Source organism: Aspergillus lentulus, assembly GCF_001445615.1.
Source record: "Aspergillus lentulus DNA, contig: Alt17, strain: IFM 54703, whole genome shotgun sequence".
In the NCBI taxonomy this organism is placed as follows: domain Eukaryota; kingdom Fungi; phylum Ascomycota; class Eurotiomycetes; order Eurotiales; family Aspergillaceae; genus Aspergillus; species Aspergillus lentulus.
The window spans coordinates 1141231-1159374 of NW_028322112.1; the positions used below are offsets into that span (position 1 = coordinate 1141231).

Genomic DNA, 18144 nt, shown 5'->3' on the forward strand with positions numbered 1-18144 from the left:
TAAGCAGATTCTAATCAAATATTATGGGAGCTTGAATCAACTTCTGTCGCTAAATGTTGTTGACAATTCATTGTTGCTTAGTCAAGAGCTAACCAGAAATTGATGGCATAAGGTTAGATAACGGGCGAATCGATTTCAGGCAACCTAGGAAGACTATTCCTGTTCTGTCTACTTATGGAAAGATGAGTCAGGCATCGACCCTTAACTAACTAGTTATCACACGGATTGCTTTGTATATTATAAGATGAGCCTTTTTAGAGCAACCGTATGAATTTCTGAAACCAACCGGACTCGCAAGCTCGAGGAATGCCTTTGAATGAACAGACCATTCAGTCTTCCAGCCTCTCTCCGTGCCAGCGGTCGGGCTACACAGCCGTGAAAGGCCAGATTAACGTGCTTTAAAGGCAAACCAGTGCAATGTGAGAAGTAATATCAGCGAAAGTGTGTGAAAGCCAGGAAAAAGGCCTATGACGGTAAGTGCGGACAAAATCAAACATCCTCGATGTCGTCGTCGCTCAAGACAAATTTATCCTCCTTATCTGAGACCGCAGCCGGAAGGTTGTGTTGGTGGTAAATGCGGCCATTGGTAGGTATTGAAGGCTGTCTGACAGAGGAGGTCCGATAAGTGGGCTTGGGCTCATGATTGAGAGTATCATCGGCGCCTTGGCGGTCACATTGTGTTCTTTGCTTGGGAATGGATGTAATTTCATCAAGTTCACGTGAAAGTGTCTCGTTGAACCCGATTCTAGTCATGTATGGCAATTGGTATAACAACAAGTCATTGCGGGATGCCATAGTGGCGACTATCGTTTGCCTACCAGGCTGAAAGTAATGGTCTGCCAAGGACTTGGTGCTCTGTCTGCGAAGTCCGTTGAGTGAGTGTAATAATGTTGTTTTGCAGGAATTTGTAAGTTCTTCAACTTGATCCTTCTCTTTTGATCGCCGCAACTCAGTGGGGAAAAAAATTCTATGCCCATCTTGTGCGTTCCCTTTCTGGTTCGTTGGCGTTATTCGCCTTTTCACCGGAGACGGGAGGGAAAAGAGTAAACCACGTGCAGCAACTTGATAACTGAGCTCATCCTGTCGCAACATGCCAAGGCCAACGGCGGCCTTGTACCTTCCACGTGAAGAACTGCCTGGAGTTGTCATATTGTCAGCACTTAAAACATCACTATCTGACAATGCCTCTATGCATCCATTTATGCAGTCGACAAAAGCAGGGCCATCACAGGATGGTATGTAATTCTCATAGAGAGCGCTGATGAATGTTTGCGTATCTGTTCCCGATTGCTCTAGAAGCTCGTTCACAGGAACTAGTGAGACTGCAGGCCGATCGCAATGACATAAATGATCTGGTGGTCTGGGTGGCCGAGGATTGTCAGTTGTAGAACTTAGACCCTCACGCTTATTGTAGACAATTTTCCCAACTGCATGGAATAAACCAAGGCTGCTCTCCCTGTATGTTACTGTTTGCAGTGCTCCTTTTTCAACCGGCGCCAAGGATATGTTACCTCGGCCTGTTCTCGTAGCATTGGGGAAAGCATACTTCTCAAACCGTTCACACCGAAGACAGAGAAACTCCAGTGAAGAGATCGCGCTCCGAATGTCTCCAATCTCTGATAGACTCTTCAAAATTGCGGGCCCAGGTCTTTTAGCTGACCTATATCGGCGGATATGCTTCACCAGAACCAGGTCCAGGGCCTTAAACATGAACGTCGGAGCAATGGCATTAAAATCAACAATCGTTGTGCCTGGATGGCTTAAAATGTCTGGCCCCAGCAACCTGTGAGCTGTTAAGTTGTCCGAATAGGATGCCCCGGTATTCAACATGGTCTCGGAAACGATAATAACAACAGGTGAGCTCCCGTGTCTCTCGATATCATTCCGGGTATTGCTTCTCGGCGAGGATGACACTGAGAGATACCGCTGCAGAGAAAACCGGAAAGCGGTTAGACTAGGGGAATCTCCATCAATGACTGTTGGGAACTCCTCAATGAGAATAACCCGCGGCCTCATATGATCGCTGCTGTTCCTCTTGCTTGCTGATAAACCGGTCGTGCCCTGAAACTCGAGCCCACGTAATCTATTACCCCTTGTCAAGAATTCTTCGAATTGGGCTGCTATGGATGTGAATCCTTTCGCCGCAAACTCAGATCCCGACGGATTCCTCCATTCGAGAACGTCGAAACCTAGCTTGTCCGATAATAGCGATAATGTGGTTGTTTTGCCGCTTCCTGCGGGACCTCTGAGAACGAGTAATTTCTAATTTGTTCGCGAAGTTAATTTTTGAGTCGAGGAATTTGTCACTCATTTGTGATTCTGTATGCATACCTTCTCGAACGCGCGAAGGGCATCTGATAACCAACTCTGTACATCGGCAATCTTTTTCTTGTGAACCGCGAGCTCATTCAGATTTACAGGGGAATATTTCTGTGCCCATGGCAATTTCTCGGCGTCTTTGTCGTAATTGTTCCCGAATGAGTATGAACCATGATGCTTGCTCTCCGACGCCGATGAAACGACGAAGCGCTTGCGATTGCTTGCGAAGCTCCGCGAACGAAAAGTGTGAGTTATTGCTTGAGCCTGATCGACACGCTCTCCCGCTGCCAAAGGTGCCTCCTCCATCCGCTTTTCGGGCGTTACCTTTCGATCTGCAATGTAGTCTGAGAAAAGCTCATCGTAAGAGTCGTAACCGTCCTCGATCGTGTCATCGCTTATGTCTATCTCGTCTGTTCTTGGCTGAGTCCAACGGAACGATTCAGCCTTGTGTGTATCCCATCTTTGCGTTTCACTCGCGGCCGGAAAGAAGTTGTGAAGCGATCCAGTCTTCGATATCTTGCTTGAGGGCGGTTTCGAACATTCGGTCCTCTGACGGACCGGTTCGGAGGGAAGTGCGGCAGTGCTGGCAGATGTTTGCTGCGAGGTTTGTTGCGAATGGACATCTGTGTCTGACGGAGGATTTCGATGGAGAGGGGCCTCGCAATCGGGACTCGATGAAATCAAAAGATTGGGTTCATTACCCTTGAACTTGTCAGGCGGGCATATACCTTCAAAAGCAGACGATTTGAAGACCAACCTGATCTTCCAATGGACGGACAATTGATACCCGCTGCCGTTTCGCTGCATGGGTGGCCATGACGAGGATCAGCAACAAGAGTATGAACAGTTATCTGCTTCTATGGAGCGCAAGCCGAGGCATGGGAAGCATTCAGTTTTATTAGGCATGTCGTAATATAGGTAAGTAAGATAAAAACAGGGGATCTTGGCGTCCGATAAGTCTAGATCCTCAGTCAACACGCTGGATCTTATTCGGTACGGAAAGTGAGAGAATTCTGTGGTCTCTGATACGTAGGTACGAGATCAATGGAAAGACGCTAGTAACTCACGACGGTTACCCCGACCCCACGGTATCTTAAGGTATCTATCATACAATAATAGTACAGTACAACCTGGGTGCATTATTGACATGCCAATAATGCATACTCTATAAAAATGGAGCCTAGGTAGGTAGAAGGCAAGGTAATTTTATTATCTGACCAATCAATCACAGTAAGGTATGTCTATAACATGAAATCGAAGTCAGATCTGCTCGGCAAAAAAAAAGTGTGAATATCCTGTGATGACAATATAAGTCAACCTTAATCGTTGCTACTGCTCAAACTTTACTTCTACATAGTGCTTGAATTAGATTTCCTTTCTGATCTATAACTACTGTAGTCCATATAACAGACTATGAAACTGTCATTAGGTAATTTTTGCCTGATTGCTTAGATGTAGAAATGTAGAGTTAGTTCAACCAGTACATATTATAAAGTCTTGTAGAGGCGAGGGTACATAGAGGGCAATATGTGGATTTTTCGTTGCTATCATTTTCCTTCCAACTAGGATCTAATAGTACATACCGATTTTTATCATCCTTCTGTAACCCAGGAAGTCAATTTGGGTGAGCCCTTAGCTTACCGAATATACCCCTAAAGTTTGAATCGCGACTACGGAGTACACTGGACACAGAGCTAAACATTCTCAGGCTTGTCTCAGACTCTTCCTAGGTAATGAATTTTTTTTTTTTTTTTTTTGTTTTTTTTTTGGGGGGGGGGGGGGGGGGGGGGGGGGGGCGGCCTCAACATTCTCTTGATTAATTGGACTTTAGGACCTAGAATGAGCAGAGGGCTGTGCGGCATCTAGGCATCACCTAGCCTAACGTACGTACAAGAGGTAAGACTCCCAGCATATGTATCAAGCACCATGATATAGAGTGGTATAAACCATCAAAATTGATAGTGATCTTAGCATACGTCATTCATAATATATATCAACCATTCTCCATGATTGGCTATTATCAACTACTTGAGGATCACCCAGCTATGCCAGTCTTACCCAGGCTTGCCCACCACAGGGAAGAACTTCCCATGTGATGCTTCAATGGTAGTATTCGAGGATTTTAAAGCATACAACTCTGCATGCCCGTCAGCCAATTGAAAGACATATATTATGCTTTCCAAGTCCAGCAACTACTTCCGAATCGGCCAATAGGCGAGCATTTTGGAAAGGAGAATGCGGAGAACTAAAAGTTCCTTCAAAGTTCGGTGGCTCAGCCGGCCCCTACATTGTCAACCACCAATGGAGCGCTACAAAGTATGAGACGTGGAGATAGGTATGAGAGTTGGTATATTTCCTGCTTGCCTCTTCTCTTCTCTTCTGCGAAGCGCTTAAGAAGCGCCGAAAAGATCGTAATAATAGTCGTTGTCCAGGCCATCTCGGGAAGGAACCTTCGGAACCTCCCCAGGAAAAGTCGCATCTTCAAAGCGCACATTGAATAGGCGGATCTTCAGCCCGTAGTCGCTGACAACATTGATCAACTTGTTAGAGTCTGCTGTTATAGGCCTCTGATTCAGCAACATAAGCAAACCGTCGAGCCACTCAGATGCTATGCTCGGGGTTTGAGGGCGGAGAGTCAACAAAACACCCTCCTTTGACTTGCTGATAGAACGAGCATGACTATGACCCTTCGATGGGCCCCTTGTGACAGATGAGGAGCATTCAATATACCCATGGATGGTGATTTTAGTCGAAGATACAGAAAGCGGTGCGATTTTCAAGGTAGACGAAGATGAAGCGTCAGCTGATGCTGAGATGTTGGAAGCCACAGACGAAACAGCCGACAAATCAACTGGTTGACGAGATAGTCAGTAGACAGGTTCAATTAAGGTGAATGAACAGAGGGGATCCGAACCTTTTCCCGGGAGAGAATCGAGGTCTATCCTGCCATTTCCTAGCGTCTCAAAATCCCCGTAATGCAGGAATTTCCGGTTATGGGACAATTGTACATATCGGTAAGAGACATTATCGACAGAAGACGAGTCTGTATGAGTAGTGGCCTCAACAGGAAACCAGCAGCCCTGCAGAAGGCAACGGATCCTTTGTTCCTTGACGAATTGGAGAGCCTCGTGATGGAGTTCTTCGCGGACCTGTTGCAGATGTTGCCTCCAAACGTCTTCATACGTGAGCTCTAAGAGTTCCATCTGTAGATCTCGAAGCCGACGGTATTCGAAATTGACTATCTCATCTTCCACGTCTTGCACTTCCTTTGTTCGAGTTGCTCCACCAACAACCGACTCAACAAGAATTCGAACCAGCTCAGCAATTTTTGCGAAATCATCGACGTCTGCATTGGTGGTCTTCCATAACCGGACGAAAGCTTGCAATGCCGCGACGTGCAAGCGTGTCCAGTGCAGTAGTAGAGGCTTGAACAACCGGTCAAGGTTGGCGCGAGACTCTAAGACCAGATAGTTTTTTGAATCCTCTATCTCGGATTTCTCAATCTCAAAGTGCTCGTATAGGATTGAAGTTACCGCCAAGGAAGCGCGGGCAATCGGACACCGTTTCTGGCCTGGTTTTGCTGACTGCTCCAACAGCATTTTTCGGAACTCGCTTCGATGATTTCTGACATAATCCGCAAGATCCATCATTCCCAGGAATCCCATCTCTTCAAACTGAGCTATTGGATTTTCTGATTCGAATCCAAGCCGCCTCCACTTTTCTGAATTGTGCTTTCTAGAACGCCGCAACTCAGCGTCACTATCGACCTTTTCGTCAATGCTCTTCTCCTGGTCACTAGCAAGGTGTATTCCTTTCAATGCTCTCCTATGCTCTGGTTTCTCTAGGTCAAGGGGAATATCTCGCCACCTCCTAAGCAGAACCTTTGTGAGAGATTGGAACTCTATCAAAGGATGAGCGTGGTCTTGCAACGTTGTACCTTGCATGAGAGCGTAAACTGCTCGAATTACCCCTAGATCTTGAAGTTTTTGTATGAACCTCGGCCATTCTAGCTCGGAGTCATTTGCGATGGAGTCACGCATAAGCGAGTTGATGAGTTGAAGCGCATTCGCACATAGTGCATGATCCGCGGACGAGAGTCTATTGACAAGCATCTCGAGGAATTGTGGATAGATTGTAAGTGCGGGTTTCAGGGCGCGAAACCCGAAAGCATCAGTCTGTGGTGGACGCCCTCCCGTGTAAGGATGGGATACAATGGATACTAAGATAGACATTGCGCCGCGCAAAATGTTGACCAGAGGCTGCGTCACAATGAGTTGGACAATCTAGAGGCAGGGAGCCAGAACACTTGTCAGCATTGATGCAAGCTATGAGACTTTGCTATTTTTTATGGCGGCGATTTTCGAAGACCTACTCTTTCCACCAACTCTTGGTCAACTAAGTTCCATCCTTTATCTACTTCCAACAGTCTTGCGAAGCTTGTCAAACTGTAAGCCAGCGTATTTCCAGTTGCATGTAATGTCAATTCGCGCAGTTTGGTCAGCCCCCCTTCAGCAATGAAAATATCAGCAAACGAAGGGTCTCCGATGCTGCCTTGAAGCTTAAAAACTGCCATCTTGCGCACCGCATCTTCTTCACTCCCCAATCGCTCGACTATGTCATGAATATCGCCCTCCATTTCAAAGGAGTTGCTCCGTGTGTGATCGACCGTCGTCGCATGCCACCAGAGATCCAAGAATCCGAGAATACAGGTAGGTAGCAGTCACCATCCATATATTTGCAATCTAAAACAAAAATGAAAGAAAGAAAGAAACACGGAAATGTGATGATTTATGAAACTAGGTGAACTGCAGCAACTACCGGGTCCACTGGCTCATTAATGGCGAGACCTCCGTAGCATACTCCGCACTTTGAAGTGAATTCAGGGGCGTCACCTGACTAAAGAAGGTCCCTGAATTGACTCATGATAGGGAAATAACTTATTCTGACCAACACGCTACCAAACCATATCTGCTTCTAGGAAAGCACCAGGAAATATTAACCATATAGCAAGATTGAAGCGCACCGAGTAAAGCGAGCAATCAAGGTACATGATTTATGTGAGCGTCTCATCCCTGACGCTACACCTGCAGCTTCGAGCTTCGGATCAGGCACAATATTGAGTAGCCAGCAAGCTGCCTCTAGCGACCAAACCTCATCTGAGCCCCGGCGTAGTGCCATAACCCCCTGAGAAAACCCTGATATTCGACAGCTTCACCATAACTAGTAACGCCGCTACTTTTACCACCGGTGCAAAACATTTCAGTCAGGCGAATATGCCACGGAGGGTAGCCATCCAGTTTCAGAAAGGGCGCGAACACTAATAGTAAATCTGGTTCTGGCTTCACTGCAATAGCGGGGTGAACAGCAGTCGTTCGTCTGTCACCAATGCTCGATGAGGCTGACTGCAATGGCTGCGCTGTAATTTCGCTAATCTCTGCATCCACCAATTCCATGGTGATATCCTCTGGTGACAGTTTACCATTCTGTGACATCTCTGCTAGCGTTTGAGTCAGATCAACTATAGTTTCTCTCCCATCGGTAGCCGATAGCAGAAGCAGGGTAAGAGAGTCAGTATTGACTCTACGGGCCGTATCATGATCAAGAGATGGCTCATATAAAGAATGATGAGGAGCGAAAAGCCGCAGGGTTGGCTGCTGAGGAAGTGAACCGTAATATGAAGCGAATTTGCTCGCAACCACCTGATGCAGCATGGGGATGCATGATTTCAGGACCCCTAGAGGACGGTCAGCTACTCATCTACCTCAGAGCGCTTAGAAACTAGATTGCCGAGTGTGAAGTGTCTTTACATACCGCTCTTCTCATAGACACTCAGCATGGGTATACCAGCGCTAACACTCCACGCAGCCAGTTCTGCGACTTCGTCCATCAGAATCGCAAGCGCATCATCTTCCTTGCGCAATGATAAAACAACTGTCAGATGTCCCGGCAAACGTCTTAGGCCCTTGACATCTTTTCGTATCAATTCCGGTGTGCGGTGATGATAATAGACGATCGCAAGAACCCGATCCACAAGGGCATGGTAGCTCTGGATTAAACGAAGGATAATCCCATAGACAATATGAATGAAGGTGTAGGTAAGTTGATGCAGCTGAGACTTCAAGAATGTTCGAATGGGAGCTTTTCGGGGGGCTTTCTTCTGTCGCTGTAGAGGTCGACGTGCAAGATCTGATGGATCCGGCAGATATGGTTTCAGGATATTTTCGCGATCGGCAGCAGTAAGTGTGGTCCCTTGGGTGCGAATAGTGTCCCTCAGTAATTCTCTATCACGTGCTAGGACCATGGTTGCTCGAGGAGTGCATCTGTTCACCAGGAGCAATGAGTCGAGAAAAGAACCTTGATCTCTTGAATTGCTTGGGGGTAAAACTTGGGGGCAATCACTTTCTGCGGCGAGGTTGAGCAAGCAAATGTTGTATTAGTTGTCCGCGTTTTTGCAGTGGCGCATGGACCTGATCTGATTGTACAAAGTAGATAGCTTTTACATACAGAACAGGTAGGAGGAGCGACAGACAGCGCCACAGTAACGAAGCCGTTGAAGAAGGTTACCTATATTTGGAAGGGGCGCAGTAGTACATGTGTATACCCGCACCTTCCATCGTAACTGCTTTTGTAATTAATGCATGTGATGTTGACTTCGTACTACCGTACGGAGTATCTACCTACCGGGCACTTTCCAATTTGAGTCCCTTAGTCACAAATAGGCAGCAGTTAAACAGAAGGTAAGGTACCTACTACCTACTAGTACCAAGGTGTTTCGTTGTAGCTCTATAACAATGATAGGTACCTAGGTAATAATTTGGTCAAGCATACCCCGTACAGTACGATAACTGTTGAAATCCCCTGAAATCAAAGGTTGCGCCTGACCTCGTTTAATCTACAATATGCATGTATTTTTAAGAATGCCTGTCGGTCCTTTGGCAAACTATACACGGTATTGCAAATTAGAAAATAGGAGTGAAATGCTAGCTATGTAGCTGTCAGTAGCTTGGATGTCATTGTGTCCCAATGTATATAAAGGTGACGTGGAGTTCACAGGGGCTGAACAAAAGGGGTGTAAGGCAGGTAGAAGAAAATGCCATTTTCTTTCCGAAGTTTACCTTGGTCGACTTTGGAGTTATCTTTCACAACCATAACTTATGGTATATTTCGATGCTACCGCCAATTGATCTGATGGTCTATTGCAACCCGTTATCTGCGGCCTTGCTGTCCCTGTTGATGAGGATCATCCCATGCCGCAAAGATGTCGGACAATGTGTCCATAACGCCCCAGTCAAACCCCGCGTCCCGATCTATCTTTCCCAAGGGCCCCAATTTTACTCTTTCTGACTTTTCAAGCCGTGATTACATCGTCAAAGAGTTCATCGAGGCACTTTCTGACAGTACTACCTTAAATCGACGTTCTACGCTTGGACCTGGTCCCGGCAACCAGCTTTTTGATCCCAAACCACTGATTCGAGCATTCGAGCATGCTCAACGACGACTTGGTGAGCTTTCTGGTGATCTGGAAATCAAAGAGAACGAGCTATCGGCTGCAGCTCGGAGAGCTGAGGCGCAGCATGCGCAAAATCTCGGCACATTGGGTAGAAAGTTGAAGCAGACTATCGATTCCTTCCAGCAATTGGATACATCTCTAAATGGAGCAGGACTATCGGGCGGCGAACTCCCTGGGGCAACTGGGAATATGGCTGTCGAAACAGGAAGAAGGCTAGAGGAGTTAGACCGACAGAGACGCCGAGCGCTTGATGCTCATTTCCTGATTCAATGTTGGGATGGAGTAAGTAACAGAGGAGAGATAACACTCCTAGAGAACTTAAGGAAGTCGGGGACTGGTGAAGCCAAGGTCAGGTCGGCGCATATTGCGCGACAGTTGCTCAGGATAAGTCAAAGACTCGATCCCCGCAGTTGGGATGAATTGAGAGCGAAGAAAGACGACTTGTACCGGAATGACGACGTTTCTGTTGACGATGGCACAAGAGGGAACGTCAATGGTATTCATCGAAACACGAGAGAGATAATTGAAAAGTTCTCCGAGACTCTCGAGAAAGATCTTCTGAAACAGTTCGATGATTTCTACCGCAAGGCAAATTTCGAGGGCATGAGAGACTGCGCAACTGTGCTTCAGGACTTCAGCGGAGGCGCAAGTGTGACCGCCTTGTTTGTTAATCAACACCAATTCTTCATTGATCGAAGTCAGCTAGTGACAGAAGAAGTGGGCGGGGATTTGAACAGCTGGGAACAACTGGCGGATCCTGACGCCGAACCCCTGAAAGTCGAACCGAGCCTCCAATCGCTAGTTGATGAGGTTAAGGTGGTCGTGCAGGAAGAATCAGCCATTATCAAGAGAGCGTTCCCTTTCTATGAGCAGGTGCTGGGCAAATTCTTACAACGCGTCTTTCAGCAGTCCATCCAGCAGAGACTGGAAATGGTTCTGGAGAAAGCTAATGGCATCTCGTCTTTAGCCTTCCTCCGATCGCTACAAAGTTCTCGCAGCTACATTAGCGGCTTGGTCGATGATCTCAAGGCTCACGGCTTGACTGAACATCCAGATCCTGTTTCGTCTCAAACAGCCTTGATTTTAGATCAGCAGCTGGAGGATTTGTTCGTGCCATACTTTGTTGGATCATCATACATCGAAAGGGAGAGAAGATCACTCGAAGAGTTGTACACGTCATTGTTGTTCAGGTTTACTACTTTTCATGCTAGGAGGAAAAGAACAGCGACGACGTTTATGGCATCGATTTCCAAGTCTGGAACTGAGCTCCTTTCTTCTGCTCGGGATGCTTACGTCAATCGCCTTGAGTCCTCGGAATTCACGCCCACTCAAAAGAAGATGCTCCTTCAGTTGGCCGGGTTGAAAGATCAAAGCGACTCTATGAAGCCCACTGAGATCAAGCTGATGGAGAAGGATGGTCTCCCTAATATCACCTATGCCAAGAGGATGTTGAAATGGCTGGCTGAAGCAGTTGGACGGGGCTTGGAACTGGGCGCCACCAGCGAGACACCAAAGGATGTGTCTGCTTTGTTGAGTCTGCTGTTGTCTTCGATGGGCGAGGGGTATGTCGAGGTGTGTCTTGACGCTGTCTTGGAATCCGCAAGTTCTCAGGAGTCTGCAAGGGCAGAGCCTGATTTTGGCTATCTTACTGTGGTCAAAAGCATCATCAGCATCACCAACTTGATGGTGATGTGTATACAAACGTTGCTAATTCCTCTTGCAACTCCCAGTATAACAATTCGCCGGGAAATGGAGAAAAAGACAAATACAGCGACTTTACGCATAGAAGATAAAATAAACGCGATTGAGCAGAAAGTCATTGACACGGCCTTGATGTGGATTAGCAGGTTACTCTCGGGACAGAAAAAGAATGATTTCCGGCCCAAGGAAGGAGACAATGCAGCTTGGTTGGAAATGTTACATACACCAGTAAGTCACTGAGATGCTGAAATGTGTCAATCTTTTACCCGGGAATTATATTGACCTTGTCCTAGACGTGTGCGTCAATATGTGCTTTCTTAACCCGTCTACATGATACTATCGCGGCAACACTATCCTCCAGTGGGTCCAACTTTCGTCATTTACTGACAGAGATTGCGCTTGGGACCCGGAGCCATCTCCTCGAACATTTTAAGCGATATGCCGTTAACGGGGCCGGGGGCCTTATGGTCACTAAGGACATGACACAGTATGCAGATCTGCTCAAGTCTTGGGACATCGACGAACACATCAAAGGACCAGGTGGTTCACTGGACGTTCTGCTAGAAGTAGGCAGTCTATTCGTCATTGGGCCAGAAGCTTTACGGGAGAGAATTCGTGGAGGAGCCAGCTCCAATGCAAGCAGACGGCCAGGGACTAATCATACTGAGACTGAACGGGAGCAGGAGCTAGTAGGGACTGGCCAGATCGAGCCAGGCCTTAGCGTACAGGAGATTAGAGCTTATGTGTCTCGCAGGGAGGATTCCAGCACTACAGCCATGCAACATGTGCTCAACCTCCTGTGATCCCATGGACTGTTCGCATTCTAGCGGCAGGTGAAGGGCCTCCTTTTTATTGCTCTGAAAATCCGTTGATTGAAATAACATCTCCATCACTCGTTGTTCATTCTGAAGATTAGTCATTTTCAGCTGGCAATGAAAACATTTGGGCTTTGATCCCTACTTGGGTACTATCTTCTTGCGTGAGGCGTACATAGTGGATGACCAGGAGAACAGGACCCACTCTAAGGATCGAAAAGGATGAAGTATAACAAAACACTAATCTTATATGATCTTCCTAAGCTGCAGTTTTCTTTCCATCATCAATTCGGTACGATTGAGGGTCACAGAAGAATGTTCTTAAAAGGCGGAATTTCTCAATAACTAGTGCAGCGCAGATGAAAGATGGCTAATTCTTACAGTCATTGAATGATGGCCTTGCCAGAGGCTTTGATCTATCATTAATCAGACATGATCATAGCTTTCTCAGCCGATACCTTCCGTGAGACCATATCATTTGGCTAGCGAATATCTAGGCAACTGCAGAGTAGACCTTCTCCCGAAACTACAACAGTCTGAGACAGCCATATATTGCCCCGAATCCGGACACGGCAGTCGCATTTGAAACTCATAACCTTGGCGATGAAAGAAACTATTGCCAATGTCATGATTAAGTTCATACATTTGGGAGCAGGAATCATACTGATACCATCCAGACATCATAGGCGACTGTATTCTCAACTTTTTATCCTTTCTTGAAGGAAGCAAACTGAATATTATTCCTAAGATTAATATCTATGCCTACGATTACGATAGTATATTTTCCAGAGAGCTCAAAGCAGACATCTGAGCTCAAAGCGTGCAGATAGAAGCTCAGCACGTGACCTGGCAGATAAGAGACCACGCAACTGGCGAGCTTCAAGATATCAGCATGCAAGCGCGGCTCTGCACGCGTTGGTCACAAGAAGGCTCAATGCTTGACCACTCTTTTGCAATTCAACGTCTCAGATTATTATAGCAGAAATACTACATGTCCAGCATTACTACTGTTGTGTTTGCTCTCACTCCGCTTACATAGGCCGCCTCGCAACCTTCCCGTCAGCTTCTTGCTGTCATTCTCTCTGACAAGCTTCGTCAGTAGTATTTGTGGATTGTTTTATGGTCCGCTACCATGATTACTCGATGGCTACTGATCACAAGCTTCCTGGCACTAGCCATCCTATCACTGTCTAGTGCTGCGAAGAAGTCAGAACCAGAAATCACTCCGTCATCTTTCGACAATGAACCCTTCTCATTGTTCTATTTCGAGGACACCGAAACAATACTTATGAACACGCGAGATGGCAATCTTTTCCGCTCGTTCGATGGAGGTAAGGGCTGGGAACAGGTGGATGACCCAAACGGTGAAATGAAGAAGGGTGTGCGTTCCATCTGGCAGCACCCATTTGACAAGAATAGAGCCTATGCTTTGGGTGCGAATCGGCGTCACTGGATGACAAAGGATCAAGCTAAGACTTGGGAATCTTTCGAGGTCGACGGATATGCAGCAACCCAACACGAACCGCTCATTTTCCATGGCTGGGATTCTGCAAAGGTCATCTTCCAAAGTGATGAATGTATGGGGCGGTTTTGTATAGTGAAATCATACTATACTACCGATGATTTCAAAACCGTCTCGCCGCTACGGGGCAGTGCTGGTGGGTGCGCGTGGGCTGTTGGACATCCACAATTCGCCGAAGGATTGAATCTTGAAGACGAACTCCGTGATCGCGTTCTCTGCATAGTGCCTGGCCTGAAAGTGCCATCCGCACATGCGAACCGCCTTGTGTACTCGGACGACTTCTTCAGGAGAGATGCGGAAGGGACGGAACTGAACATTCAGCAGGGACGACCTGTCTCGGGTATCCTCAGCGCTGCTGCTGTCAAGAAGTTCTTCGTGACAGCAGCAAAGTCCCAAGGGACAAACGAGCTGGCACTTTATGTTACGCTAGATACCAAGGCCTGGCATCGGGCAGACTTTGGAGGTCATCGAGTGGAACAAGACGGTTATACACTTCTGGAAAGCACGAACTATAGCATGCAAGTGGACGTTCTGACTAGCCCCTCGAGCAACACCGGCATACTATTCACCTCGAACTCTAACGGTACCTATTTCACGCGTAATGTCGAACATACAAATCGTGATCGTTTCGGTCACGTGGATTTTGAGAAGATAGCAGATATCCAAGGTATTGTGCTGGTCAATACAGTGAAAAACTGGGACAAAGTTGAATCGGGAAATGAGAAGAAGGTTGTTAGCTCAATTAGTTTTGACGATGGACGGACTTTCCAGTCCCTCAAAGTTGGCGACAAGCAGTTGCATCTACATTCCGTGACCACTTTCGCCAACACAGGTCGTGTTTTCTCAAGTCCCGCTCCGGGCCTGGTGATGGGTGTTGGTAACACAGGCGACCACCTCAAAAAATACTCGGAAGGTAGCCTTTATGTCTCAGATGATGCTGGTGTGACTTGGCGCCATGCGCTTGACGGTCCATTCAAGTACGAGTTCGGTGACCAGGGTTCGGTGATAATGGCTGTCAGTGACAAGGGAACTACAGACGAAATTCAGTTCTCGATTGATCATGGGAAGGAGTGGCATTCTACCAAACTTCAACATAAGATTTACCCCAAATTGCTGACAACGACGCCCGATTCTACCAGCTTGAGTTTCCTTCTTGTTGGCTCAGAGGGAAGTTCGGGAACAAAACATGTTGTCTACTCTATCGACTTCAGCGGTCTTCATGAAAGAAAGTGCGAGAAAGATGATTTCGAAAAGTGGGCGGCAAGGTTGAACGAAAAGGGAGAACCCGACTGCTTGATGGGACACCAGCAATTTTTCAACCGGAGGAAGGCCAACGCTGACTGTTTTGTGGACGAGGAATTCAAAGATCCGCAGCCCATTTTCGAACCATGCAAATGCTCATTTGAAGATTTCGAGTGCGACTTCAACTTTGTGCGCAGTGAAGATGGAAAGAGCTGCGTCCCTGCAGCCCCACTAGTACCCCCCGCTGGCAAGTGCCAGAAGGAGACCGATACGTTCATGGGACCGTCAGGCTGGAGGCTTATTCCAGGAAACACTTGCGATCGGGAGGGCGGCGAGAACCTCGATAAAGACGTCGAGAGGCCTTGCAAGGATGTAGTTAGCGCACCTTCGCACGACAAACTGATGGCACAGAAGCAGGTGTTTAATGACGTGAGACAATTTAGTGAGCAATATTATTACCTTGAACGTCAAGCAACCAGCAGTGGAGATGATGAGACCGTCATAATGCTTACCAGCGAGGGAGAATTTTGGGTTTCTCATGATCATGGCAAAAATTGGGAACAGCCTCTTAAGGGCGTGAAGATTGCCGCCATTGTCCCTCATCCATACTACAGTGATGGGGCGTTTCTTCTTACTCGCGACAAACAGGCTTTCTGGACCGTCGATCGTGCCTATACCTTCAAATCCTTCGAAGCACCGATCCCACCCAATCAGGAGGGCCTGCCGGTCCTTTCTTTTCACCCCCAGTACAAGGACTGGTTGATTTGGACTGGCGCAGTTGACTGCGCTCACGGCGATTGCCACTCCGATGCTTACTTTAGCAAGAATCGGGGGGAAAATTGGGATCTTCTCCTCCGCTACGTTGGAAAATGTGAATTCGAGAGCCGCGAGAACAGACCGGACAGTGAAAAGCTCATATTTTGCCAGCAATATGAGAATGAGAACAAGAAAAACCACCTACAGCTGCTGTCTAGCAGAAACCTATTCTCTGACAGCCACGTTCATTTCAACGATGCGATCCGGTACGCTACAATGTCTGAATACATAATTGTAGCCTCGCGGGACCCAGACAATCCTAATTCATTAGTTGCCAGCATCAGCGTCGATGGCAGGACATTTGCGCGAGCTGAGTTTCCTCCAAATGTTGATGTACCCGTCAAAACGGCTTTTACTGTTCTGGATAGCTCGACTCATGCCGTTTTTCTGCATGTCACCGTGAGTGACGTCAAAGGAGCTGAGTATGGCTCGATTATTAAGAGCAACAGTAATGGGACGTCATATGTCCTTAGCCTCAACGCGGCGAGCAGGAATGAATGGGGCTACGTTGACTTTGAGAAGATGCAAGGTCTAGAAGGAGTAGCGGTTGTGAACATCATCAGCAATGTGGAGACCGTATTGAAGAAGGGACCAACCGCAAAGAAGTTAAAAACGATGATCACTCACAATGATGGTGGCCAATGGACGTTACTCCCTCCTCCAGCAAAAGACGCCGATGGCAAAAACTTTGGTTGTTCAGTCAAAGATGGGAAAGGCAGTGATCAATGCTCGCTTCATCTGCATGGCTACACCGAACGCCGAGATCCGCGCGACACATTCTCTTCAGGGTCTGCCATCGGTCTCATGATGGGGATAGGCAACATTGGTGCTCATCTGTCTGGCAAGGACGAAGCGGACACGTTCATGACTCGGGATGGCGGGATAACCTGGAGGGCCGTGAAAAAAGGGCGATATATGTGGGAGTATGGCGACTCCGGGTCAGTGATTGTGATTGTTCCCGAGTTGCGACCAACCAAGGTCCTCTATTATAGTGTTGATGAGGGCGACAATTGGGAACCCTATGAATTTTCGGAAGTCGAGATGCATATTTATCGACTGTCTACCGTTCCCTCCGACACTTCCAAGAATTTTCTTCTTTGGGGAAAAGAAGTGGAGTCCAATAGACTTGCCACGATTAATGTTGACTTCAGTGGTCTCCGGAAGAAGTCATGCAACTTGGTTGAAGATGGTCAAGAAAGTGACGATTATTACCTCTGGGAACCCAAGCACCCCTTCCAGGAAGATAATTGTCTATTCGGCCATGTAGAACAATACCACCGCAAGAAGCCGTCCTCTCAGTGCTGGAACAATTGGCGCGAACCTCATGTCCACAGTATCGGAAGGAACTGCACCTGCACAAGAGCTGACTATGAATGGTAAGCTTCTTCTCTTGATTTTGTTATTGGTATATCTGACCGCTATTACAAGTAATTACAACTATGAGCCCCAGAATGATGGTAGTTGTGCACTAGTACCCGGTCTTCCCAAACCTGACGCATTAGCCGTGTGTAGGGAAGATCCTGATAGGGTCGAATACTGGGAGCCGACAGCGTACCGACGGATTCCACAAACTACGTGCGCGGGAGGGTTGATTTTAGACCATGTTGTTTCAAAGCCCTGTCCAAGCAAAGAAAAGGAGTATGAGAAGAAGCATGGTATAAGTGGAACTGGCTTATTCTTTGCGATAATGATACCCATTGTGGCAGCAGCTGGTGTTGGGTATTACGTGTACGCCAAGTGGGATGGCAAGTTTGGCCAGATTCGCCTTGGAGAGAATGCTAGTGCCTACGAGGGCTTACTCTCGCGAGAGTCACCTATAGTCACTGTGCCAATCGCGGTTATTGCGGGTATTGTGGCTGTTGTCAGAGCACTTCCTCTTCTTGCCATGAGTTTGTGGCGCAGCGCCAGCGGTTATGTGCGCCTTGGGCGCAACAGGGCTTATTCAAGGCCTTACGCATCGAGGGGCTCGTTTGCGGCCCGAAGAGGCGACTATACCAGTGTCGTCGACGATGAAGATGAGCTTTTGGGCGTGGATGACGCTGAGATCGATGAAGACGACGAGCTTTAATCAAGCTTGTATTTGCTACTGCTGAAGATGATGAGGTTGCGAGATTACTCTGGTGGTTCCTTGACATGTACCCTGTGCCGGTTTAAGCCCTTGTTACAACTTTCAAGAGTCTTCAAGATACCGACATATTGGTAATTGAATAGAATGATAT

At 47.3% G+C, this 18144-nt stretch overlaps 5 protein-coding genes across 5 annotated transcripts; 2 read left to right on the forward strand and 3 right to left on the reverse strand.

Annotated features, from left to right (window-relative positions):
* Positions 1-489: 489 nt before the first annotated feature.
* Positions 490-3136, reverse strand: ALT_9380 (cell cycle checkpoint protein RAD17; the record flags this gene model as incomplete). Its single annotated transcript, XM_089600602.1, has 4 exons — positions 490-745; positions 1661-2262; positions 2332-3021; positions 3077-3136. The coding sequence occupies 4 exons, from the start codon at positions 3134-3136 to the stop codon at positions 490-492; spliced, it is 1608 nt and encodes a 535-aa protein (XP_089455099.1).
* Positions 3137-4709: 1573 nt separating this feature from the next.
* Positions 4710-6955, reverse strand: ALT_9381 (ELMO/CED-12 family protein; the record flags this gene model as incomplete). The annotated part of the gene is made up of 4 exons (XM_089600603.1): positions 4710-5170; positions 5234-6220; positions 6257-6602; positions 6692-6955. 4 exons carry the CDS (start codon positions 6953-6955, stop codon positions 4710-4712), a joined length of 2058 nt encoding a protein of 685 aa, XP_089455100.1.
* A 502-nt stretch (positions 6956-7457) lies between these two features.
* Positions 7458-8620, reverse strand: ALT_9382 (ditrans,polycis-polyprenyl diphosphate synthase; the record flags this gene model as incomplete). Its single annotated transcript, XM_033559359.2, has 2 exons — positions 7458-8053; positions 8131-8620. 2 exons carry the CDS (start codon positions 8618-8620, stop codon positions 7458-7460), a joined length of 1086 nt encoding a protein of 361 aa, XP_033415250.2.
* Positions 8621-9577: 957 nt separating this feature from the next.
* On the forward strand, positions 9578-12333 carry ALT_9383 (exocyst subunit SEC10; the record flags this gene model as incomplete). The annotated part of the gene is made up of 2 exons (XM_033559360.2): positions 9578-11758; positions 11824-12333. 2 exons carry the CDS (start codon positions 9578-9580, stop codon positions 12331-12333), a joined length of 2691 nt encoding a protein of 896 aa, XP_033415251.2.
* A 1144-nt stretch (positions 12334-13477) lies between these two features.
* On the forward strand, positions 13478-17993 carry ALT_9384 (vacuolar protein sorting/targeting protein 10; the record flags this gene model as incomplete). Its single annotated transcript, XM_033559361.1, has 2 exons — positions 13478-17301; positions 17354-17993. The coding sequence occupies 2 exons, from the start codon at positions 13478-13480 to the stop codon at positions 17991-17993; spliced, it is 4464 nt and encodes a 1487-aa protein (XP_033415252.1).
* Positions 17994-18144: the final 151 nt, after the last annotated feature.